At 51.5% G+C, this 24,793-nt stretch overlaps 1 protein-coding gene across 1 annotated transcript; it reads right to left on the bottom strand.

Annotated features, from left to right (window-relative positions):
* Positions 1-23,079, bottom strand: LOC134402376 (intestinal-type alkaline phosphatase 1-like). The gene is made up of 10 exons (XM_063131793.1): positions 22,887-23,079; positions 20,764-20,879; positions 18,442-18,616; positions 13,259-13,431; positions 8,921-9,055; positions 6,044-6,116; positions 3,753-3,887; positions 3,111-3,302; positions 2,300-2,416; positions 1-269 (listed from the first exon to the last, which is right to left on the bottom strand). The coding sequence occupies exons 1-10, from the start codon at positions 23,077-23,079 to the stop codon at positions 1-3; spliced, it is 1,578 nt and encodes a 525-aa protein (XP_062987863.1).
* Positions 23,080-24,793: the final 1,714 nt, after the last annotated feature.

Here is a 24,793-nt window from a genome sequence, read left to right as displayed (position 1 = left end):
TTAACAGCCCAAAAGAAGCAAGGAGACCAGGAGAAGGGCAGCGAAGGAAGGAGTGGCAAAGCTGGCGGAGTTAGAATCGTCCGGGAGGCCACAGTTCTGGTACGGATCCAAACAGGCGGCGTACGCCATGACGTGTGCGATGTACGTTTGCTCTTGCACTCCGTGGAAGAGGTGAGCCATGGGGCCCTTGGCCATGATGGCCACGTCCTCGCCACCGTGGGTTTCCGAGCTGAGGGGCACGGCAGCTTGCTGGTGGTAGGTGTCATCCTCTAGTGAGAGGCAAAGGGAGAAATATGGAGCTGTCACTGCTGCCCTGCGCTCTTCGCCTCCGTTGCTGTATTGCAGGTTATCTTGGTGCGCCATTTGCACCACCGGGCCTGAACTGAGCATGGCCCATTGGGGCTGCGTCTTTCCACTGTCCCACGCCCAACACAGATGAGCTGACCACAGAAGGGACATCGTCCACCTCCATTCCCTGCTTATCCCACCCTCATCCAGTCCTCTCCCTGGTGCTAATCCCATGACTGATCCTGACCAATGGCTTTGCTTCTTTCTTCTACCTCCTGCCCCAGACTTGATCACTACACCTGCTCCTTCCCAATTCTGCTTCTCTAAGGGTGCAAAGCTATGCATTTTTAGACAGGAAAGGAGACTACAATTTCCAACATGCCCTAGGCCTTTTCTTCTGCCTAAACATACATAAGTTTGCATCTTAAGGCTGCTTCTAGACAGACAGCTGATCATGCTACCAATCAAAATGCAATCAAAACTCTTCCATCATTTCCTCTTTCCAAGATTTTAAGTGGGGGCGGGGAGAGAGAGTCGGGTGGAAGCTTAAACATGAACAAATCTATTCTGACATAAGCTTTGTGGACTTTGTGAAGGGAATTTCACCCTCTTCAATTGACACCTGCTGAAATTCCCTTTTCTACATTACTGTTAAAGATACAGGAGCCCTGTCCTCCTTTTCAGATGGTCACCCTAGGTTGGACTCGATGGCCTTAGAGGCCCCTTCCAACTCTGCTATTCTATGATTCTATGATTTATTTATTTATTTATTTATTTATTTATTTATTTATTACATTTCTATACCGCCCAATAGCCGGAGCTCTCTGGGCGGTTCACAAAAATTAAAACCATTCAACATATAAAACAACAGTATAAAACCATAATATAAAATACAATATAAAAGCTCAACCAGATAAAAACAGCAGCAATGCAAAATTACAAATTTAAAACCATGTTATTTAAAATTTATAGATGGTTAAAATGTTGGGAGAATAAAAAGGTCTTCACCTGGCGTCTAAAAGCATATAAAGTAGGTGCCAAGCGAACCTCCTTAGGGAGCTCATTCCACAGCCGGGGTGCCACAGTAGAGAAGGCCCTCCTCCTGGTAGCCACCTGCCTCACTTCCTTTGGCAGGGGCTCACGGAGAAGGGCCCCTGTAGATGATCTTAAGGTCCGGGCAGGTACATATGGGAGGAGGCGTTCCTTCAGATAACCTGGCCCCAAGCCGTTTAGGGCTTTAAATGTTAATACCAGCACTTTGAATCGGGCCCGGACCTGGACTGGCAGCCAATGAAGCTGGAAAAGGACTGGCGTGATGTGGTCTCGCCGGCCAGTCCCTGTTAGTAAGCGTGCTGCCCTGTTTTGCACCAGTTGAAGTTTCCAGACCGTTTTCAAAGGCAGCCCCACGTATAACGCATTGCAGTAATCCAAGCGAGAGGTTATCAGAGCATGGATAACTGTAGTTAGGCTATCTCTGTCCAGATAAGGGTGCAGTTGGTATATCAGCCTGAGCTGATAAAAGGTGCTCTTTGCCACTGAGTTCACCTGTGTCTCAAGTGACAGTTCTGGATCCAAGAGCACCCCCAAACTACGGACCCGATCCTTTAGGGGGAGTGCAACCCCGTCCAGGACAGGGCAAACATCACCTCGCTGGACAGAAGAACCACCCGCTAACAGTACCTCCGTCTTGTCTGGATTGAGTCTCAGTTTGTTAGCCCTCATCCAGTCCATTACCGTGCCCATTTAGATGAGGAAACAGGGAGGGGGGTGTTAAACACCACCGTCGGCAGCACTACTGCTACAATCAACGTTAGGGCCCCTACAGCTGATTTAATTTTTTTAAAAAGACAACCACCACCACCCCATAACAACCGTGGGTCATCCCTTTATCCTTCGAATCCAGACCATAGGAGAATCCACACCTCAGCTGTGTGGTTGATGATCACTGTTGACCACTGAGACCCCCGCCCTATCCATCAGACCGGCCGACACCCCGTGCCAGCCCTCTTACCACTCTCTGCTGCGTCCACACTGGGGCGGCCCTGGTTGGTGATCTGGTAGCCCGGCCCGTTCCCGTACATGATGGACGTGTAGGTCTTGTTGTCTCCTGCTCGTTTGGGGGCCAAACCTGTGGAGAGGAGAAGTGAATGATCTAGACGGGGTGGGTGGGGGGAATTCTGCTTTTTCCTGTACTCCAGAAAGCTGTTGGGTTGTGCCATTTCCCCCTCTTCTAAAACCCTCTCCTAAGGCTTAGTTTTTGGCAGTAAGTGCTTTAAGCTAAAATATGCTGGGATTTTTGGCCTTCTGGCTCCACCCCTTCTGCCCCGCCCAGCAGAATGCGGATCCTGAGAGCATCTCTGAAATTAAACCCGGCCCTCGAGCTGAAAGAGATTCGACAACCCTGGTCTAGAGTGCCTTGTGCTGCGTAGCAGGTCAGGGGTTCATGCACGCTACCTTGTTTCCAGTGGGTAGCAGTGGCTGTCCAGGATCCCCATCAGAGATCTTTCCCAGATCTGCTACACAAGATCCTTTTTTTAATTAGCAAGGCCAGGGATTGAATCTGGGACCTTTTTGCATGCAAAGCACATACTTCACCCTTGCAGCCTCTCCAGCATCTTATGAGGATGCATCCACATGGGATTGACGCGACCATAATCTTTGGAATTTGCCATTGCGGCTTGAACCCCATTTCTGAAACCCTGTAAGGGAGGCCGTTTAGCTCTCAAGCCCTGCTATGCGTTAGCATCCAAGCCCGCCAATCCTCCCCTTCCTTGCCTCCCTCCCCCTCCCCCCCACTGGATGAATCGCCTCTCGCCCCATACCAAAGATGGAGGTGCCCCTCAACGTGTAGCCGCCGAAGGTGAAGACATGGGAGTGGTCGGCGGTCACCACGCTCAGCGTATCGTGTTCCTGGGTCAGCTCCCCGGCCCGTTGGATGGCTTTGTCGAACTCCACGGCTTCGGTTAGGGCCCGTTTGGCGATGCCGTCATGGTGTCCAAAGTCGATCTTACCTCGTGCAGAATAAAGGGCAACTTAGACATTGTGACCCTGTTTGGAAGCCATGAGAAGCCACGGTGGTTAAGCATTTTGAGCGAACACGGCTTAGCGTGTGGCGTGAACCATTCCTAACCACAGTGGCTACATAACCATGGTTTAAACACGCTCCCTAACCATTTGCTGCAAAGGGGTTAGTGGCCTAACCACGGCTAACCAGCCCCATTATTTGGCAAGTGGTTTCTGCCACTGATGTCGGAAGGGGAGCATTCACAACCCCCAAAGAACAGGGCAAGGATGTACCCACTTCCCTTGCTTTGATTGGTTCAGCTTTCCTTGCATAGTCTCTGAGACTTTGATTCCCCTACCCCCAGTGCCATGAGGACCTAGAAATGAGATGAGACAGAAGCGAAGGGTTTTCCAACCAGGGGACAAGCCAGAAGCACCCAAGGGTCCCCAACCCAACTTATCTTCCACAAAGAGGTAGAAGCCCTTGGGGTTTCGGCTCAGGATTTTGATCGCCGCCTCCATCATCTCCGCCAGGGATGGGTCAGTGAGGTTATTACGATTCAGCTCATATTTCATGTCACCAGGTTCAAAGAGACCTAGGAGTAATGGGAGGGGACCACAACAGGTGTAAGTGCCTTTGGGTAGAGGCAGGTGAGGGAGAGAGGTGTCGGGATTCCCAGCCCTCCCAACGAGAGGTGAGACAATAAAGAGGTCTGCCGTGCATCCCACAAAGCTTTATTCCAGTGGTTCCCAAAGTGGGCGGTACCGCCCCCTTGGGGGCGGTGGGATTGCATAGGGGGACGCTAAGAGGCAAAGGGGCAGCAGGGGGCGCTCGAGGTGGTCTTTTCCAAGAAGCCCCTCTCCAGAAGGTCTTAAAACCTAGGGACATTTTTATGGGAGAAAGTAGTTTGGTCCCAAGACATATAGGGGAAGGATCCACACATGTATTAATACCGTTTAAGAAGAGTCCTTTTAACGGTGAATTGAAATATTTCAAAAGCACCAAAACACTAATGAAGAGACATACCCTGCTTGGTGTGTCCTGACACGCCGGCTGCAAAACAGAGGCGTTCGCTCTTTTCCCTCCCTCCCTTGGCAAGCCTGCGGCAGGTGCTTCGGATTTTGAATAAATATTCAATTAATTGTTTCTGTTTTAAATTTTATTGTTATTATCTTCCTTAGTGGGTCATTGAAAACCGCTATTCTGAATAATTATTTTTATAGGGTAGGGTAGGGGGCACTGGGCATGAGTTTGTGGAACCAAGGGGGTGGTTACCTGAAAAAGTTTGGGAACCACTGCTTTATTCAGTACATAGACACTGCCCTGCTTCACCCCTGAATTGAGCGTGAATGCTAGGAGCTACCTCCTAAGCTTAAATAGCGTAACAAAGCAAGGCAGTTGACTATCAAATGGACAGTTTCCCCCTGTGTCGAACAGATTTTTACCGAACCCCTCCTTCAAGGAGGGACTTCCAGCTATAACCTCTGGCAGGTGTCTAGCCTAGAGGACTGCCTCTCACCCCCTCTCAGCTCCGCCTGCCTCATCCTGGGATCTGTCAGCTTCGATGCTCCCTCCCCTTCTGACAAGGCTGAGTTCCTAGGGAGGGGGGAGTGATTACCACTGAGCCTGGGCCTCCTGTATGATAAGCTCCCGGCTGGGCCGACGCCAGACTATTTTGCGCCCTAGGCAGGCAGGCGCACCTCCACCCCACTCCCCGTTCCCGGCTTAGAAGCCAGGATGCTGGGGTTGGGGGGCGGGGCGGAGGCTTTGAAGCGGTGCGCCCGGAAGTGGCTTCCTGGCATGCCGTTCTGAAGCCTCCACCCCACCCCCAACCCCAGCATCCAGCCAGGACACTGGGGTTGGGGGGCGGGGTGGAGGCTTTGAAGCGGTGAGCCCCGAAGTGGCTTCCTGGCATGCCGTTCTGAAGCCTCCACTCCGCCCCCCAACCCCAGTGTCCTGGGGGTGGGGCGGAGGCTTCGAAGTGGTGCGCCCGGAAGTGGCTTCCCGGCGCGCTATTCTGAAGCCCCCGCCCCCCAACCCCAGCGTCCTGGCTTCGAAGCCAGGACGCTGGGGTTGGGGGACGGCCAGGGCGGCAGCTATGGAACAGCCGCCCGGAAGCCACTCTAGGAGAGCAGTTTCCGGGTGCACTGTTCAGCGCCCTCCTTTGGTTGGCGCTCTAGGCCGCCGCCTGAGCTGCCTCTATGGCAGCGCCAGCCCTGGCTCCTGGGAAGATTCCTCATTAATCCCTCGAGAGTCTTGAAGAATCTCCTCCGCTGCTCCCTGTCTTGGCTGGTCTACTTCTTCTTCAGGCTCCAAGTTTGATTTGGGATACACCAGGGAGACTGGGCCTGATCCTGACAAGAGGATTGATGGGTAAGAGGACTGCATTCATAGTGCTGTCTGAGGGCCAATTGATATAATAATCAACACCATCAAGCGTTACAGCTTTTCTTGGAGTGTACCACTTTAGGATATGGGGAGGATTGGGGTGGGGCGGGCATGCCTGAAGGCTTCTCCTCAAACACATTCATTTTCTATGGGGAGGGAGGTTTCCCCCATCCCATCATAGGGAAACATTCACATACGAAAATAAATCCTTGCAGCCTAAGGTGGGTACAATCCAGGAAGTCTTTGCTACTTGATTCTCCTGCATGTATAAACTGATCTTCAATGCCTGTTGCCACAAGAACATAGTTGAGTAAGGCATCCCTGAAAGCAGCAGGGAGGTGGGTAGGAATTTGAACCCTTTACCCATGAGGCGGCTCACTTTCGGGTCATCCGCAGCCTCCAACAGTGCTGTTCGGTTCCAGACATACTTGGTGCCCTAGGAAGGAACCCGGAGACGGGTACGGTCAAAAGGTGTCTACACCTCTCAGGCTAAATAGAACTCACCTCATTCATAGCAGAGAAGCAACTCTGTGGAAAGACAAGCTGAACATAGGAAGTTGCCTTATAGCGGGCTCATTCAGAAAACACCTTAAACCATGGCTTTAACCATGATAGTTAAGCCAAAAAGACAGGCCATGTCCAGAAGACAACTTAAACCACAGATTTAACCATGGCATTTTGCTTTATTCACTATAGTTAAAGCCATGGTTTAAGGTGTCTTCTGAAGACAGCCTGGCTTTCTGGTTTAACCACCATGGTTAAAGCCATGGTTTAAGGTGTCTTCTGAACACAGCCTGGCTTTCTGGCTTAACAACCATGGTTAAAGCCATGGTTTAAGGTGTCTTCTGAACACAGCCTGGCTTTCTGGTTTAACCACCATGGTTAAAGCCATGGTTTAAGGTGTCTTCTGAACACAGCCTGGCTTTCTGGCTTAACAACCATGGTTAAAGCCATGGTTTAAGGTGTCTTCTGAACACAGCCTGGCTTTCTGGTTTAACCACCATGGTTAAAGCCATGGTTTAAGGTGTCTTCTGAACACAGCCTGGCTTTCTGGCTTAACCACTATGGTTAAAGCCATGGTTTAAGGTGTCTTCTGAACACAGCCTGGCTTTCTGGTTTAACCACCATGGTTAAAGGCATGGTTTAAGGTGTCTTCTGAACACAGCCTGGCTTCCTGGCTTAACCACCATGGTTAAAGCCATGGTTTAAGGTGTCTTCTGAACACAGCCTGGCTTCCTGGCTTAACCACCATGGTTAAAGCCATGGTTTAAGGTGTCTTCTGAACACAGCCTGGCTTCCTGGCTTAACCACCATGGTTAAAGCCATGGTTTAAGGCGTCTTCTGAACACAGCCTGGCTTCCTGGCTTAACCACCATGGTTAAAGCCATGGTTTAAGGTGTCTTCTGAACACAGCCTGGCTTCCTGGCTTAACCACCATGGTTAAAGCCATGGTTTAAGGTGTCTTCTGAACGGGACCAACGAGTCAGAGTTGTCCACTCAGCACAGTTTTGTTTGTGGCATTCCCGCTTCTTAACCAGAGGTCCTTTATTTATACCTGATCCTGCTAACAGGGGATGCTAAGAATTGAACCCAGGACCTTCTGCATGCAAAAACAAATGCTCTGCGCCACTGGGCCATAATCCCTCTTATGCTGGGTAAGTTGGACTGAGATAGTGGCCCCTTTTGACCCCCAGCATTGGCCTGTTGTTGTGGACCCATAGCAAAATAGGTTCAGCACCTCGACTAGCTCCTTTAGAGTTCTGAGTGGTCCTGACTGAACCCCGGAATGCAATCACAGCCCCATGGAAACCAGAGCCACCAACCTTTACTGGACCATAGACAACCCAGTATGCATTGATGGGGTATTTCTACAAAGGGATGCTTATTGAGGCAAGGGGGACTTGGCACCTATGGAATCCCAGGCCATGAACAGGGGCCTGGCCATATTTAAGAACATCAGAAGAGCCCTGATGCTGGATCAATCCATCTAGTCCTGGACTCTGTTCCCACAGTGGCCAACCAGCTGTCACCCAGGGACCCACAAGCAGGACATGGTGCAACAGCACCTCCTCACCCATGTTCCCCAGCAACTGGTATATGTAGGTTTACTGCCTCTGTTACTGGAGGTAGCACATAGCCATCAAGACTAGGACTAGTAGCTATTGATAGCCTTCTCCTCCAGGAATTTATCCAGTCCAGTTGCAGCCATTGATCCTTCCATTATGCCAGTTGGCCTAAGTTATGGACTTCACGGAGTTGTGCGGAACTTGGTGCAGAATTTGGATTACTGCGGCCCAGAATGTAGAGAGGCCTCTTTTGAGCGCAGAGCAGTGGCATAGCAGAGCTGGGGCTCATAAGTTTGAAGGGGCAGCACCTTCGGAGAACCATGGATACCACGATTCCATCTCCCTGAGAATTCCACTCTCCCTCTAAGCTTAGATGCAAACCTCACAGTAGCTGGGGAGAAATAGATTTTCCCAGCAACGACGTTTTGCTCGCTGTCATAACGTAAAAGTCTTTGGGGTTGTCCAGGTCTTGAATGGGCAATGAAGATAATAATAATAATAATAATAATAATAATAATAATAATAATAATAATAATTTATTTATTTAATTATTTGTTACCCGCCTCTCCCTCTGGATCGAGGCGGGGTACAACACAATTAAAAACAACATAAAATACATAAAACTAATTCAAACATTAAAACCAGTGCATCATTAAAAGCAGCACACCATTAAAAAAGGCATCTTAAAATTCCGCTGGGTAGGCCTGCCGGAAGAGATCAGTCTTCATGGCTTTCTTAAATTCTGGAAGACTGTTAAGTTGACGAATCTCTCCCGGCAGGCCATTCCACAAACTGGGAGCAGCAGAAGAAAAGGTCCTCTGGGTAATAGTTGTCAGCCTTGTTTTTGTTGGCTGAAGTAAATTCTTCCCAGAGGACCTGAGTGCGCAGGGCGAATTGTACAGGAGACCTGCTCTTGGTGGAGATAGAAGATCTAGAACATGGGTGGTTGATACAGATCCACACAGCCATTTGGGGGCTCTCCTCAGGGGCGTGGCTGTGGGGCCTCCCACAATGAGACCCTGCACTTCAGCATTTACCACCACAGCCCTGGCACAGAGCATGCACTGACTGCTTTTCGCAAGACTCTACATGCGCCTTGTGCCGCGCAACACACCCATCGTTGCAAGGGGGACACCACTCAAGCCGCCAACGCCTGAACACACGAGGAACTTACCGAAGAGGAATTAAGCCACTTGGCGATAAGGTCCTGGCTGTCTTTCCGGATGCCGCTCTTGTTGAATGCGGTGGGATATTCGGGGTCCGGCGTACCTGCTGGGGTCATGTACTTCCTGCCACCACCCAGGATCACCTGCCAGGGAAGCGTCACGTCACAATAAGGATGGCATCAGCAAACAAACAAGCATCAACAAACAAACAAGCGATCTTTGGCTTCATAAATAAACAAGAAAGGAAGTGTCGCTGGTGGCTTGGAAGTCAGGTGGCCAATTGGCCAAGGGGTGGGCAGGGCCGGTGCTACCACAGAGGCCACTCAGGTGGCCGCCTAGAGCGCTAAGCTAAGAGGAGCGCCGTGCAGCACTCACGCGCGTTGTTTATTTATTTTATTTATTTTTATTTATTTAAGGATTTTTATGCCGCCATTCAGCCAAAAAAGGCTCTCATGGCGGCTTACAAAAGTATTTCTTGACAGTCCCCGCCCACAGGCTTACAATCTAAAAGACATGACACAAAAGGAAAGGGGATTGGGAGGGAGGAGGAGGAGGGGGGAAAGGAAAGGAAATTCAGGCACTACAATCTTAGTTGGAAAGTTCAGCAGTTACAGGTGACAGCAGGAGGGAGGGGGCTCTCAGCTGGAGCTGGACCCAGGCACGGTGGAGAGGTGCCTGGCTGCTGCTTCCTCCCTCACTGGTGGCCTCTGCAGAGACAGTTGGTAGCAGGAGGGAGGGGGCTCTCAGCTGGAGCTGGACGCAGGCATGGTGGAGAGGTGCCTGGCTGCTGCTTCCTCCCTCACTGGTGGCCTCTGCAGAGACAGTTGGTAGCAGGAGGGAGGGGGCTCTCAGCTGGAGCTGGACCCAGGCACGGTGGAGAGGTGCCTGGCTGCTGCTTCCTCCCTCACTGGTGGCCTCTGCAGAGACAGTTGGTAGCAGGAGGGAGGGGGCTCTCAGCTGGAGCTGGACGCAGGCATGGTGGAGAGGTGCCTGGCTGCTGCTTCCTCCCTCACTGGTGGCCTCTGCAGAGACAGTTGGTAGCAGGAGGGAGGGGGCTCTCAGCTGGAGCTGGACCCAGGCACGATGGAGAGGTGCCTGGCTGCTGCTTCCTCCCTCACTGGTGGCCTCTGCAGAGACAGTTGGTAGCAGGAGGGAGGGGGCTCTCAGCTGGAGCTGGACCCAGGCACGGTGGAGAGGGGCCTGGCTGCTGCTTCCTCCCTCACTGGTGGCCTCTGCAGAGACAGTTGGTAGCAGGAGGGAGGGGGCTCTCAGCTGGAGCTGGACCCAGGCACGGTGTTGGCTGTGAGCCGGCCGGAGGATTCAGCTGGGCCTGGGCAGGTGAGGTGGTGCACCGCGCCCGCCCAGCCGAAGCGAAGCCAGGGACACTGGGATGGGGTGGGGGCTCCACATTCGGACTTCCGCCTGGAAGCCACCCTCCCAGAGCCGGGTGGCCGCCACCAGAAGAAGAAAAAGCATGTGGGGAGCTCGACCCTGGCCCAAGCCAGCCTCTGCCTTACTCCCAAGGAAAGGGCACCGGGTAGGGTGACCAACTGTCAGGATTTCCCCGGATTTGTCCTGGTTTTTGTTCTTTCCATGGTGTCAGGAGCGATTTTCTGTAATTTTCAATAATGTCCTGGAATGACACACCTTCCCCTTTAAGGCTGCCATTAGCATGGCAGGAGGGAATGACATGCTTTCTTGAGGCACATCATTCCCCCACCCTGAGCTCCAATTGAGGTCTTAAAGGGGAAAGTGGGTCATTCGTGGACATTATAGAAAAGGCCCCAATTGGAGTGGATGGTGGTGGTGCAGAATGAAATCCTTTCCCCTCCTCCACTCCAATCGGGTTCTTTAAGGTGGCGGGGGAATAACGTACTTTCTGCAGGACTCAGAAAGCTGCTTCCCCACACACATACTAGGTGTCCTCTTTTTTGGTTTCCCAAATATGGTCACCCTAGCACCGGGTCACCTCGCCTCTCTCCTCAAACAGGCCACGAAGTCCAGGCAGGCGGGCAAGCGGGCTCCCTCTCCCTTCCCCCAGGAAAGCCAGGGACGTGTGGACTCCTCGCAAGGCAAACTCTCCTGCTTCCTGATCCTGCGCACATGGATCAACGGGACTTGCATCCGAGAAAGCCTTGCACCAGGAGGCACCAGTGCGGCCCGATCCGCCTATGCCTCCTTACTCAGAAGCCTTATTCCTCCGAGTAAACGTGCGGAGGGAATCGGGACGCCAGGCTGCATAGCGGGTTGCGTTCACACGGAAGTAAGTCCTGGTGAATTCCAGACGGCTCAGTCCCAAATCGAAGCGAGCCAGTCCCAGCTCTCCACTCGGCGCACACGTTCGGACTTCCGAGCAATTTGGGGTGTGCGTGCAAGTAGCTCGCCTTGCCTAGGGCGCAAAATAGTCTGGCACCGGCCCTGGGGGTGGGTGGGGAACCCTGACCTGTTCCTTAACAAAGCTATGATGTGCAGAAATTTAAAGTGCCAGTGTTGACCTCAAAGGCACTAAATGAGGGGTGGGTAGAAGGTACGTCAGTATCTACTGGTAAGTCGCTGAGTGATTTGACGTAGACTGGCAAGAGTTTCCAACTCCCAACTGTTGGCCAACAGCAGCGACAAAATGACTTCTTCCTCCTTCAGCCCAATCCAGGACAATAGTAAGCCCCGTGGGACTTACCTGAGCCATCCTGAAGTTGTGGGTCATCGATGAGACCCGCCTTTTCAAAAAAGAGGGGGGCTCTGTCGTTTCCTACATCTAAGGTCACAAACTATTGAAATGGCCTTTTACAGCCACGAGTGGGAGGGGGAGGAGGAGGGGGGAATAACGGACTCCTGGTTGGGCCTCGCGCCTGTCTTTCCCGGGTGCCCGCGTGGCACCGGCAAGGTGGGCGTCCAGGAAGCCACAACAGTTGACTGGCTTTGGGGTGCCCAGCTCTCGCTTCGGATCCGGATCCAAAGTGGGTCGCCTTAGGCCCGAAGCATCCTGAGTCGAATTGGTACCGAACTGGGAGTTCCAAATCCGCCTTCGAAATGAATCGGCGGGGCTGTACTCAGCCCTGCTTTTCAGTAGCGTTTCAGTGCGACTGTGGAATTCGCCGCCTGCCAAATCCCAAAGTTTCTTTCTCTTCCGGAAGGCTCTTTGAATTACTGTTTTATGCTGCCACCAGGATCTTTAGGGCTCAGGACGCACTCTTACTCAGCCTTCGCTCTGTGAGGACACACAGACTTTAACCCAGTGGTTCCCAAACTTTTTCAGGTAATCGCCCCCTGGGTTACACAAACTCATGCCCAGTGCCCCCTACCCTACACTATAAAAATCATTATTCAGAATAGCCGTTTTCAATGACCCATTAAGGAAGATAATACCAATAAAATTCAAAACAGTAACAATTAATGGAATATTTATTCAAAATCTGAAGCACCCACCGCAGGCTTGCCGAGTGAGGGAGGGAAAAGAGAGCCAACGTCTCTGTTTTGCAGCCGGCGTGGCGGGGCACACCAAGCAAGGTATGTCTCTTCATTAGCATTTTGGTGCTTTTGAAACATTTCAATTCACCGTTAAAAGGACTCTTCTTAAACAGTATTAATACATGTGCGGATTCTTCCCCCTATATGGCTTGGGACCAAACTACGTTCTCCCATAAAAATGTCCCTGGGTTTTAAGACCTTCTGGAGAGGCGCTTCTTGGAAAAGACCACCTCAGGCACCCCCCTGCCTCCCCCCTTGCCTCTTAATGCCCCCCTATGCAATCTCACCGCCCCCAAGGGGGCAGTACCACCCACTTTGGGAACCACTGCTTTAACCTTTACATTCTCCCTTTATAACCTCCCCCTTACGCCTTAGTGTAGGATTTCATAAGCAAAGAAAGTTTTATCAATTACTATAAAAAGTTGTTGAATAAATAACAAGTAGCTCCTAAATGGCTCTATGAGTATAGGTCCTCCCATACATAATACTCCAAAATCACTCTCTCAAACAACCCCTGCACAATCACCACAGACCTTCACTGACGCCTTCATTCACTCTCTCTCCCCTTCCTAAAACCCTGTCTCTGACCTAACCCCTCCGTCATCTTGTCCCTGTCTCATCTGATCTCATCTGATCTCATCAGTGTGTTCTACTGTGTTTTCAGATATGGCTCACGTGGTTCCTCATGGTGCCCACTAGATGTCTTACTGTACAAGTTCTACCATCCCCAGCAAATATAGGGATTTATCCCCCCATCCCCCGCTCTTGAATCAAATTCCCAGGATAGCTATACACCCCCCTCCCGCCTCACCTGAAGGGGCTGATGGGACCAGATTGCAGTCCCAAGGGGAGGGAGAGGGACCGTCTCCCCAACCCACCGTGAGGTTGACATTCTCAAGGAGCTGTTGAGAGATATCCTTGCAGCCCCCTGAAATCGCCGTCTCAGGCATGTTGGCGTCAGAGTACCAGTCCCGGTTGACCACGTGGGCGTAGTTCCCAGCCGATGATGCATGCTGGACTCGCGTGGTGGTCACGATCCCTACAGACCAGCCTGGAATGGAGGGAGAGAGTCAGCGAGAGGACGCACTGGCAAGAGATCCCAATGGGAACGCCAGTTTCCCCGAGAGCTGAGCCAATGCCAGATTCCCCTCTCCAGTTTGATATTTCCTGGAAGGAATGAGGTCAAAGGCAGTACCTCTGGGCACATAAAGAGTGTGTTTTCTCAGTCCTTAAGGCAGTTTCCCCCAACCTGGCACCCTCCAGATTTGTTGGACTACAACTCCCATAATGGCAGGGGGAGGCTATTTTAAGGAGCCTAGCTGCCTTTCCTATTTCTGGAATTAAGGGGTTACCTCTGTGAAGGCATTCCAGAGACTCAGAAGCCTTTCAATGAAGGACTGGGAAAAATTAAGAATAATCCAAACACCTCTGTAGCCATTTGCTGGGATGTTGTCCCCTGGTGGCCCGGGCATGGAGGGGGCATGGCCGACCCAGGATATTTTGCTACCTGAGGCAGAGCAACGAATGCCAGACCCACCTCCCACCCATTTCAAGGTGCCTAATACCCAGAGCCAGCCAAGTTATTCTGGCAAGTGAGATGGAAAATCCCACAATCACCCTGGCAATAAAAACAAAACAAAAAAACGTATAATGGCAATAGAAGTATCGCTTCCAAATCGCGTGAGGTACTGGTTCCCCTCTATTCGGCCCTGATTAGGCCTCATCTTGAGGATTGCATCCAGTTCTGGGCTCCACACTTCAAGAAGGACTCAGACAAGCTGGAGCGGGTTCAGAGGAGGGCAATTTGGATGGCTTTAAAAGGAGTCTGGATAAATTCCTGGAAGAGAAGGCTATCAAGTAGGCATATGCTCCGCTCCGATTAGGAGCGGAGAAGCAGTAGCGGATTGGCCTGCTCCGCCTTACCCAGAGGCGGAGTAGAAGCGGACCGCGGACCCCTAGAAGCAAGGCGAAGAGAAGCGGCCATTTTTCGGAGCTCCTAGTTCAGGCAGAGCGCTCCGATCGCCATCTTGAAACATTTCGCCCATAGGATTGCATTGCGGAAAACAATCAGGGATAACTGGGTTGATTTTTAAGCTATCGTTCTGAAAATTCTTGTGCACAGAGTCGTGGATGGGGGTCATTTTGAGACTACTCTCACCTCTCTGTGTCATGCGGGTCGCGTGCTAGAATTTTTTAAAAATCGGGTAAACGGACAGCGCGCGGTTTTCGCCCATAGGATTGCATTGAGGAAAAGAATTGGGGATAACTGGGTTGATTTTTAAGCTATTGTTCTGAAAATTCTTGTGCACAGAGAGTCGTGGATGGGGGTCATTTTGAGACTACTCTCACCTCTCTGCGTGGTGCGGGTCGCGCGCTAGAAGTTTTTAAAAAATCGGCGGGAAAAATACCTTTTTCAAAGGGCTGAGGGGCAGAGTCAGCTCCCGGTCATGATCACATGATCCCAAAGTTAGAGGAGGGCATAGGCAAAACGGGTAACTTGGGATTCTGGGAAACTTCTCTTTCTTAATCTGAACGGACTTTTCCCAGTGTTTTTTAACACAGTAGCCCCACCAAATGCACAAACACAACCTGAAATCATATACTAAGCCAATAATAAGAGAGCACTGCTCCCCACCCTAACTTTGGGGAACAACTGAAAAGATGTGGTGCAAGGGAATGAGCTCCCCTAGGGCATCTCATCGTGGACGTGCCCCCACTCTCTCCTGCACTGGAAGGCCATCAGAGCCTTCCAAAGAGAGTAAAACGGTGGAGCAATGCCTATCATGAGTCGAAGAGAGCGTTTACTTCTTAGTGGTGGAGCGATGCCTGTTATGAGTTGAAGTGAGCGTTTACTTCTCAGAGCTCTTGGTGAAGCAATGGCTTTCTTGAGCTGAACTGGCAGCTGCTTCCCTCTCCCCTGGGCACGTCCCCCTATTGCTGGTAAAAGATATAGCCTTTTTAAAAAAGTTATTGTTGTTGTTTATTCAGCAACACTGCTGCTTTTAATTCCACCCCTCCTTTGTTTATTTATTTATTTATTCCATTTTATATGCATTACTGGCTTATCCTTGGCTCACTTCCTTATGCCCCCAGAAATGCCAGCTGCATGCCTGCCTGCCTTCCCTCCCTCCTCCCCTGCCCACCTCGCAGGGATGTTGTGTGTGTGTGGCTTTGACTCAGGGGAGAAGTCCTTCCTGCGCTCACTTGGAGTTTTGGAAGTTCCAAATTTTGCAGGTTTAAGCCCCACCAAAAAACAGGGGATGATGGGACTGCCTTGAGTCTCGGCGTACGTATGTATCCCTGGATAAGCTTTCATGGTGGTGAGTTTGAGGGGGTTTTTTAACGTGCAAAATTGACGGAGCTATGGAAAGGGGTGTTGGATTTTCATAAATTCCCCAAAAATCAGGGGATGATGGGATTTGCTTGAAACTTGGCATGCGTGTGGACACATGGATAAGCTGTCCTGGTGGCGAGTTTGAGGTTTCTAATATGCAAATTGACGGAGCTATGGAAAGGGGTGTGAATGGGGTGCCCGATTTTCAAAATTTCCCCAAAAATCAGGGGATGATGGGATTTGCTTGAAACTAGGCGTGCATGTGGACACATGGTTAAGCTGTCCTGGTGGTGAGTTTGAGGTTTCTAATGTGCAAATTGACGGAGCTATGGAAAGGGGTGTGAATGGGGTGCCCGATTTTCAAAAATTCCCCAAAAATCAGGGGATGATGGGATTGCCTTGAAACTTGGCGTCCATGGGGACACATGGATAAGCTGTCATGGTGGTGAGATTGAGGTTTCTAACGTGCAAATTGACGGTGCTATCGAAAGGGATGTGAATGGGGTGCCCGATTTTCAAAAATTCCCCAAAAATCAGGGGATGATGGGATTGCTTTGAAACTTGGCGTGCGTGTGTATACATCCATGAGGTGTCATGGTGCCAAACATGAGGTTTCTAACTTGAACAGAAAAAAAGTTGTATAATTTTTTAGCTTTCAATGCAACCCTATGGAGGGGGAAAACGGAGCTCCGATCCGGATCCGGAGCTCTGAGCGGAGTGGAGCGGAAGTGGGCGGAGCGGGGGCGGGGCGAAGCGGCCCGCTCCAAAAATCGCAGATCTGCAAGTGAAGCGGAGCGGGGGGTCCGTGCACACCCCTACTATCAAGCGATACTAGTCCTGATGGCTATGTGCTAACTCCAGTATCAGAGGCAGTATGCCTGTGTGCACCAGTTGCTGGGGAACATGGGTGGGAGGGTGCTGTTGCACCGTGTTGCGCTTGTGGGTCCCTGGTCGACAGCTGTTTGGCCACTGTGGGAACAGAGTGCTGGACTAGATGGACCCTTGGTCTGATCCAGCCTCAGGGCTTTTCGGGTGTTTAATCATGGAATGGGAAGGGCGCCATTTTGTTCTTCACCTCCAGCAGCAAAATTTCTTCGGCCAGCCCTGCAGGACACCGAAAATCTGCTGCCTGAGGCGTCTACCTCACTGGCCAGAGGATGGGGTTGAACATAGGGGAATTGCATGAATTGATTAAACTACCAAGAAAGCCACCAATATGTTTGCCGATGAAAACTGACCAGGAATGGCGTTCCTCCCGGGGGCCTTCTTTCTATTATCTTTTTCATTGTGGTGAGCTGCCTGAAACTACTGGTCTCTATCCAGAGGACTGTTCTGCCTTAGGGATCCTGTCCTGCTCACAGGTCGTTGTCATCACCACCACCACCATCATAGAATCATAGAATCATAGAATAGCAGAGTTGGAAGGGGCCTACAAGGCCATCGAGTCCAACCCCCTGCTCATTGCAGGAATCCGCCCTAAAACTGTTGGATCCTGGAATGGATCCTGGTTATGTTTTCCATTGATTTGTTAATTGCTGAGGATCTGGAGGAACAGAAGACTCAGCAGAAACTTAAAGGTCAACTCTACACCTGGACATTGAGTGCCATAATTGAATAATTGTCTAACTGATTGTCTTCAATTAAGGGTTGCAAGGAGTTGCATCATTGTACAGGTTGTCTATAAAAGTAAATGTATTTTCAAGTTCCTGTATAACTTCCATGTCCCTCATGTGAGCTGTATTGACTGACCGTTTGTAAGTATTTGTATTTGTACTGCCATAACTAAATTATATATTTATTTGCCAGTAAAAAGGTTTATTTTAACCTACATAAATTTCTGTCTTAATTCACATCTTTGCTGACTTGGCTGAGAACCGCTGTAATCTCTGCTAGTCTCTGGAGGGCCCAGACAGAGACTTAACACAAAAGGTTATGTGCCAGAAACCCAGTCTGTGCAATAACTAAACAGCTTCTAAAGCCATAACTCAACAAAAGCATCCCTGACAGATGGTTGTCCAGCTGCCTCTTGAAGGCCTTTTGTGTGGGAGAGCCCACAACCTCCCTAGGTAACTGATTACATTGTCATACTGCTCTAACAGTCAGGAGGTTTTTCCTGATGTCCAGCTGGAATCTGGCTTCCTTTAACTTTAGCCCGTTATTCCGTGTCCTGCACTCTGGGAGGATCGAGAAGAAATCCTGGCCCTCCTCTGGGTGACAACCTTTGAAGTATTTGAAGAGTGCTATCATGTCTCCCCTCAATCTTCTCTTCTCCAGGCTAAACATGCCCAGTTCTTTCAGTCTCTCCTCATAGGGCTTTGTTTCCAGACCCCTGATCATCCTGGTTGCCCTCCTCTGAACACGCTCCAGCTTGTCTGCGTCCTTCTTGAATTGTGGAGCCCAGAACTGGACGCAATACTCTAGATGACGCCTGACCAGGGTCGAATAGAGAGGAACCAGTACCTCACGTGATTTGGAAGCTATACTTCTATTAATGCAGCCCCAAATAGCATTGGCCTTTCTTGCAGCCATATCGCCCTGTTGGCTCATATTCAGCTTGCGATCTGCAACAATTCCAAGATCCTTCTCGTTTGTAGTATCATCATCATCATCATCATCATCATCTATTATTTCAAGTCCTGGCATCCCACACATGCTGTCCACGTGTGCTAGGCCAAGGGGAGAGTCCAGCGCTCCGGGTCCCTCCCGCTCTGCCCTCTTGAGACTTACCCGCCTCTCTGGCTCTCTGCAGTACCGACACGACCTCATTGCCCGCTGTGGTGTTGCATTGGTCGAGCCGCGCAGCTGCACTGACCCCAATGGTCTCATAGTTGCCCTTCACCCCGCAGAGGTAGGCGGTGGCGGTGCCAGCACTGTCCGGCACTTGCCGGTCCACGTTGTACGTCTGCAGTAAGACAAAGAGGACTTGGCTGGCTAGGGGGACCAAAGGATGGACCTCCCACGCTTGGGGGGGGGCAGGGAGGAGGAGGGAAGGACAAGTAGCAATCCTATTAATGCAGGGGTTGGGAATCTGAAGCTCGTGGGCCGAATTCCACCCTCCTAGATTTCCCAGGTGATTCATTCATTTATTTTATTTTATTACATTTATATACCACCCCACAGCTGAAGCTCTCTGGGGGGGTTCACGAAAGCTAAAAAGAGTAAACGTTAAAAGTATACAAAATATAAAAACCATCAGAGACATAAAAACAACAGTATAAAAACAGCAGCATCCATTTAAAACAATTCTGGGGTGCATTAAAAAACAAACTTGGCGTTCAATGCCGTTCGATGCCTGGGAGAAGAGGAAAGACTTGACTTGGCAGCTGAAAGTTAACGACGTTGGCGCCAGGCGAGCCTCATCGGGGAGATCATTCCACAGTCGGGGGGCCACCACCGAGAAGGCCCTCTCCCTTGTTGCCATCCTCCGAGCTTCCCTCGGAGTAGGCACTCAGAGGAGGACCTCAGATGTTGAGCGCAGTGTACGGGGAGGTTCATGTCGGGAGAGGCGTTCCATCAGGTATTGTGGTCCCAAGCTTTATAGGTTGAAACCAGCACCTTGAATTGGGCTCGGAAATGTATAGGCAGCCAATGCAAGCTGGCCAGATTGCTCCTCTTTCCTCAGACTGCCAATAGTTTGGTGACTCCAGGTTCCTGCAACTCCGGCCCTCAGGGTGAAAGAGATCCCTCAGGCCCCAATCGATTGGGTGAGAGAGAAGGGCAGGCAGCCCTGTCCAGTAGCCTGTAACAGGATGGAGAATGCCAGAGGAATGGCAGACCCCCACCGTCAGTGAGGCGGTTCTCTGTTGTTCTACAACCACACTATGCAAACACTTTGGATGTTGATCGCGAACGCAGCGTTGATCGTCCTGCAGCTTTTTTATTTTTAATGCAGCTTTTTGACTGATAGTTAAAATATGGAATTCACAAGTCACTGATGGCCACTGCCATGACACAGGCTCTGAACACCAGGCCTGGCCGCGGACACTCCCTGCTCAAGCCAAGCATCACCGCTTGATACGCCTGAGGCGAGGGACGAAAACCGCCTTCCTCCAAACTATGTGGAGAAAGGGGTTTAAAATGGAGAGGGATTTCAATATATAAAATAAAACACTGTGAGTTATATGTGCTGAGGTGAATTATTGTCAGAGTGGGTGCTAAATATGTAAACTCTAGATGATAAATGCCAAACAGACACATGGGATTTTTGTGGTAGTTAAAAACAAAATAATTTAAATTTATTTTCAAAAGTACACAAGCTTTGTTTCAAATAAAACATTTAAAACCCTTTTTGAAACTTTCATCCAATCCTTTCACTCATTCACATACACGCCTTCCTTTCTCTCACACAATCACTCTTGAGCTTTCTTTATTATCTGTATTGATTAATATACGTCAACTACGTGCACACCACACTCCAAGGACACCACTCTCTACCCTGAACCTCAAATTTCCCAGGACTTAAGTACTCTAAACTCAGAGAGCACTAAAGACCCTAAGACAGCCTTTCTCAACCTGGGGCGCTCCAGATGTGTTGGACTACAACTCCCAGAATGCCCCAGCTGGCTGGGGCATTCTGGGAGATGCAGTCCAACACATCTGGAGCGCCCCAGGTTGAGAAAGGCTGCCCTAAGAGGACCTCAAAAGTCCCCCTCAATCCCCTCCGTCGTTCCCTTATATATCCCTCCTCCCCCCTCCCCAGACATTCTCACCACAGACTTACAAACTGCAGACATACATTTGGGAACTGACTTGTGGGGTGTAACGCCACAGCCACCAATTTGGATGGCTTCAAAAGGGGTTTGGATAAATTCCTGGAGGAGAAGGCTATCCGTGGGTATTAGCCCTGAAGTTTGTGTGCTATCTCCAGTATCAGAGGCAGTAAGCCTGTGTGCACCAGTTGCTGGGGAACATGGGCGGGAGGGTGCTGTTGCACTTGTGTCCTGCTTGTGGGTCTCTGGCTGACAGCTGTTTCGCCACTGCATGAACAGAGTGCTGGACTAGATGGACCCTTGGTCTGATCCAGCATCAGGGCTCTTCTGATGTTCTTACCTTTGAAAGCGCCACGTAGGGGAAAGCGTCCATAGCCAGAGGTGTTTCGGGGCCCAGATGGCCCTGCAATTGTCCCTTGAGGATGCGCGTAGCCGTGACGGTGGGAATGCCCATGCCTGCCGAGGAGAGAGAGTCCGTGTGGGGGGGGATGGATCTGGACAGTGATCTCCCTGGCCACTACATTCCCCCCCCCATATGAACTGTCCCGAGAACAGCTGCCTTGCAAAGGGAGTCTTTCTCCTCTATCTGATCCCCGTCACCCACATGGGGCGCCAATACTCAAGATTAAGGCTGGAGGGGTTTGTCTTTTCAGAAAGTGAAAGGATGTTTAGTATAGGAATCGGTGCTCCTAATGCATGCTCGCATTCCACTTATGACTCTTTGGACAAACAGGTGCTGCAGGCATTTTTCTATTTTTTTTAATAACCTGCAAAACCTATTTGTCCAGAATGAATTGTGGAGTGAAATAAACATGCACACCAACAGAGGCAATGCACTTGTGCTCTCTCAAACCACTACTGAAGATGACATCCATGGCAAGTTAGAGGATCACATCACAACCAGATCAACCCCCTCCCTCCACACACCTCACAGAACTCTTCCTCCCACTGAACTTGCAGGGCTCAGGCTTTGATAGATAGAGGACCCTTTAAATAACCACAGGTGACCATGTCCTCAGGACACACCTTTCTGGGTGGGACCCACCAGTTAACACGAGCCATTTAAAGCCGATTAAGATAACACTTTCCTGGCACAGGAATTCTGGGCAATTCAGATTGCCTGTCCTGACCTGGGGGTAATATCAAGCCCAGGAAGGAAGGGCGGGGAGAGTGACCATTCTAGGATTGCCTGAATTGGCTGTTGGAAAGAGATGGCTTGGGAGAAGCAACTTGTGTGCTCTGGGCTGCTTGTGAGACCCAGGGAGGCTGGATTGATTCTGCATGGGTACTTGCCGCACCTGCGTGCTTAGTTCTACACACAAACTCACAGGGCCAGTGAGTCGGCATGGTGGGGCACCGGCCGAGGGCCAACACCCGAGCACGGGCCCACTGACAAGATGCGCCTGGCATTGCTCTACCTCTTCAGCCTAGCAACCTGCTTGTTCTCCTGCCTCTCCCACTCTGGTCTAAACTAGGGCTGTGCTCCGCTTTGCTTTGGTTCGGAGAAGCGATAGTGGAGCGGCCTGATTCGCTTCCGACGAAGGTGGAGACGAATCGGGTCGGGGGGCCTGCGGATCGAGGCGAAGCAGTTCACCTCGATCCGGAGCTCCAGACGCAGGTAAGTGGGGGGAGGGGGACTCACCTGGCACTGCCGGTGCCAGTGCAGTCCATGCAGTGAAGGCGATGGAACCAGGTAAGGGGGGAGGGGGCTTACCTGCCTCCATTGCGGGCTTCAACTGAGGCCCTCAGTTGAAGCCCGCGACGGAGGCAGGTAAGGGGGTGGGGGTGAATTTCGCTTAACTGGCTCCGCCACTGCTGTCGATGTGGTGGCGGCGGAGCCAGGTAAGGGGGCAGGGGGGAGGGGGCTTACCTGTGTCTGTCGTGGGCTTCAACTGAGGCCCCGGCTTGAAGCCAGAAGAGGCCTTCTTTTCCAGCTTCAACCAGGGCCTCAATTGAAGCCTGCGACAGACCGCGACGGACACAGGTAAGGGGGCGGGAGATTGGCTTACCTGGCGGCTGTGCCACAGCCGTTCATGCGGTGACGGTAGCAGAGCCAGATCTCGCTCTGCGGAGCGGAGCAGGGGACGGGTGGATCAACCAGAACTGGTTCAGGCCTGATCCGGAAGTTCTGGATCGTGCCACAAAGCGGTTCGGGGGGGGGGGGGGTCTGTGCACAGCCCTAGTCTAAACAGGCATGGGGATGAGAAGGGGGCGCAGGAGATACCGCTGCCTCCTGGCTCCCTGCTTGTCAAGCAAGCAAATGGTAGCAGCGCGGAGGAAGAGGAGGAGGAACAAGAGCAGCTGGTGACCCCAGCGGTGAGAAGATGGAGGGTGTCTTGCTCAAAACCCTGGGACCATTATTGCATGCATGCACACACACACACACACAGGCACCACAGAGCAGACTGTCTGGTCAAGACGTTCTGCAGCGCAGGGAGCTCAATGCGTGGGCCTGCCACTCACCATCTCCCAGAAAAAGGATGAGGTTCTTGGCTCGGTGGTGCAGCTGAGAGAGTCTCAGGGCTTCCTGGATGGCTTTGGAGGCCTGTTGGTTCCAGAATGCCGGCTTCTCTTCTTCCGCTTGAAGAACAGACAGGAGACACGGACAGATTAGGACTGGCAAACCTGTAGCGTCAGCACTTGGTAGCAGGCGCATCGCCCCGCAAGTGGCTGGCTAGGGAGGCGTTACACCCTCGCCTGCGATTTGGAGTCTTTCTAAATCAGGAGCAGGCAGAAGGTAGGTCAGGATCTCCTGGTAGATCACTGGGCGGTTTGCAAATACATCAGCAAAGGGTTCAGATTCCCAGTTGTTTGACAAGAGCAAATAAAACTGAAATGTTTTTTGTTTTTTTTAAAGAAACAGAATCTGGTCTCTTGGCCTCAATGTTCTTCATCTGTAAAATGGGTGTATTATTTGGCTGCCTTTGACCGGGTCTTTGTGTAGCTGTACTGGCCACTTTGACTGGCCTTGATCTATTGTAATCCAGAGATCTATATGCACCAGTTGCTGGGGAACATGGGTGGGAGGGTGCTGTCCTTCTTGTGGGTATTCCCACAAGCAGCTGGCTGGCCACTGTGTGAACAGATAGGCCCTTGGTCTGATCCAGCGTGGCTCTTGTTATGTTCTTAATTTGTAGACACTGTGTATATATCTCATGGGGTGCGGTAAGGACTCCGTTGCTTCCTCCACTATACCCCAGTTGGCCTTGATTTGTGGACTTTGGAGTGCTAGTAACAAGCATCAACCCCAAAGCAAATCCTACAACCCCACAGTCCACTGACCTCTGATCTAACTGACCTTCCAGGGATTCCTTCCATAGAGCCCTAGTGACTCTGAACGTAAACGATTCAGGATAAATGGGAAGCAAAAGTGGCTGAACAGGCTGAGCCTGGCAGATACCTATTAAATTTGGCCAACGTTTCCCAACCTGCAGGGCTGGTGCCAGGCTTTTTTGTGCCCTAGGCAAGGTGAGCTGCTTTCACCCCCACCCCACCATATCCCACCCCCACCCCAGGTAGGTGGAGACAGGTTACCTGTCCCTTGCCCGAAGTCCTCCTGGCTTGGCGGGACGCTGTGGTGGGGTGGGCGGGCGGGCAGCTCCACTTCCATCCATTCGCCGCTGCCCCCCAGCGTCCCGGCTTGGCTTTGGCTGGGAGTGCCCAGCTGAATCCAAGCCAGGAAGCTGGGGGAGGGCAGTCAAACAGCTCCACGTTCTGACTTCTGTCACGCGCCGGAAGTCAGAACGTGGAGCCGTTCCTTCCCCCCCACAGCGTCCCAGCTTGACTTTGGCTGGGAGTGCTCAGCCGAAGCCAAGCCGGGAAGCTTGGGGAGGGAGGTCAGATGGCTCCACATTCTGACGCCCGACGCGCACCGGAAGTCAGAACGTGGAGCCGCCCGCCCCCGCCCCCCAGTGTCCCGGCTTGGCTTCGGCTGCTGGGCAGGCGCCCAGCTGAAGCCAAGCCAGGGACACGGGAAGGGGGGGCCGGAAGGCTTCGGTACGGCGCGCCCAGAAGCTGCCCTCACTCGGCCAGAGCAGCTCTGGGAGTGGGAGGGCGACTTCCGGGTGTGCCGTTCGGCGCCCCCTTACCTTGGCGCTCTAGGCGGCTGCCTAACTGTCCTCTAGGGAAGTGCCGGCCCTGCCAACCTGGCACCATCCAGATGTGTTGGACTGGACCAGATGTGTTGGACTGGAAACTCCCATAATCCCTACCCATCATGGCCAATGGCGGTCCTGGGTTGGGCAGCCTGGGCTGCAACGTACTTTGAGCAATGCTAGAGATGGCCCTGGACTTTTGATCCATCAAAGCAATCGCTATGTGCTTAATTAAGATAATGAAAACGAATACTGAACTTTGATAAGTTCCGTGAG

The sequence above is a fragment of the Elgaria multicarinata genome, chromosome 8, assembly GCF_023053635.1.
Source record: "Elgaria multicarinata webbii isolate HBS135686 ecotype San Diego chromosome 8, rElgMul1.1.pri, whole genome shotgun sequence".
Lineage (NCBI taxonomy): Eukaryota > Metazoa > Chordata > Lepidosauria > Squamata > Anguidae > Elgaria > Elgaria multicarinata.
Note: the sequence above shows the minus strand (reverse complement) of the source record. Positions and strands in the feature narration are given on the sequence as shown.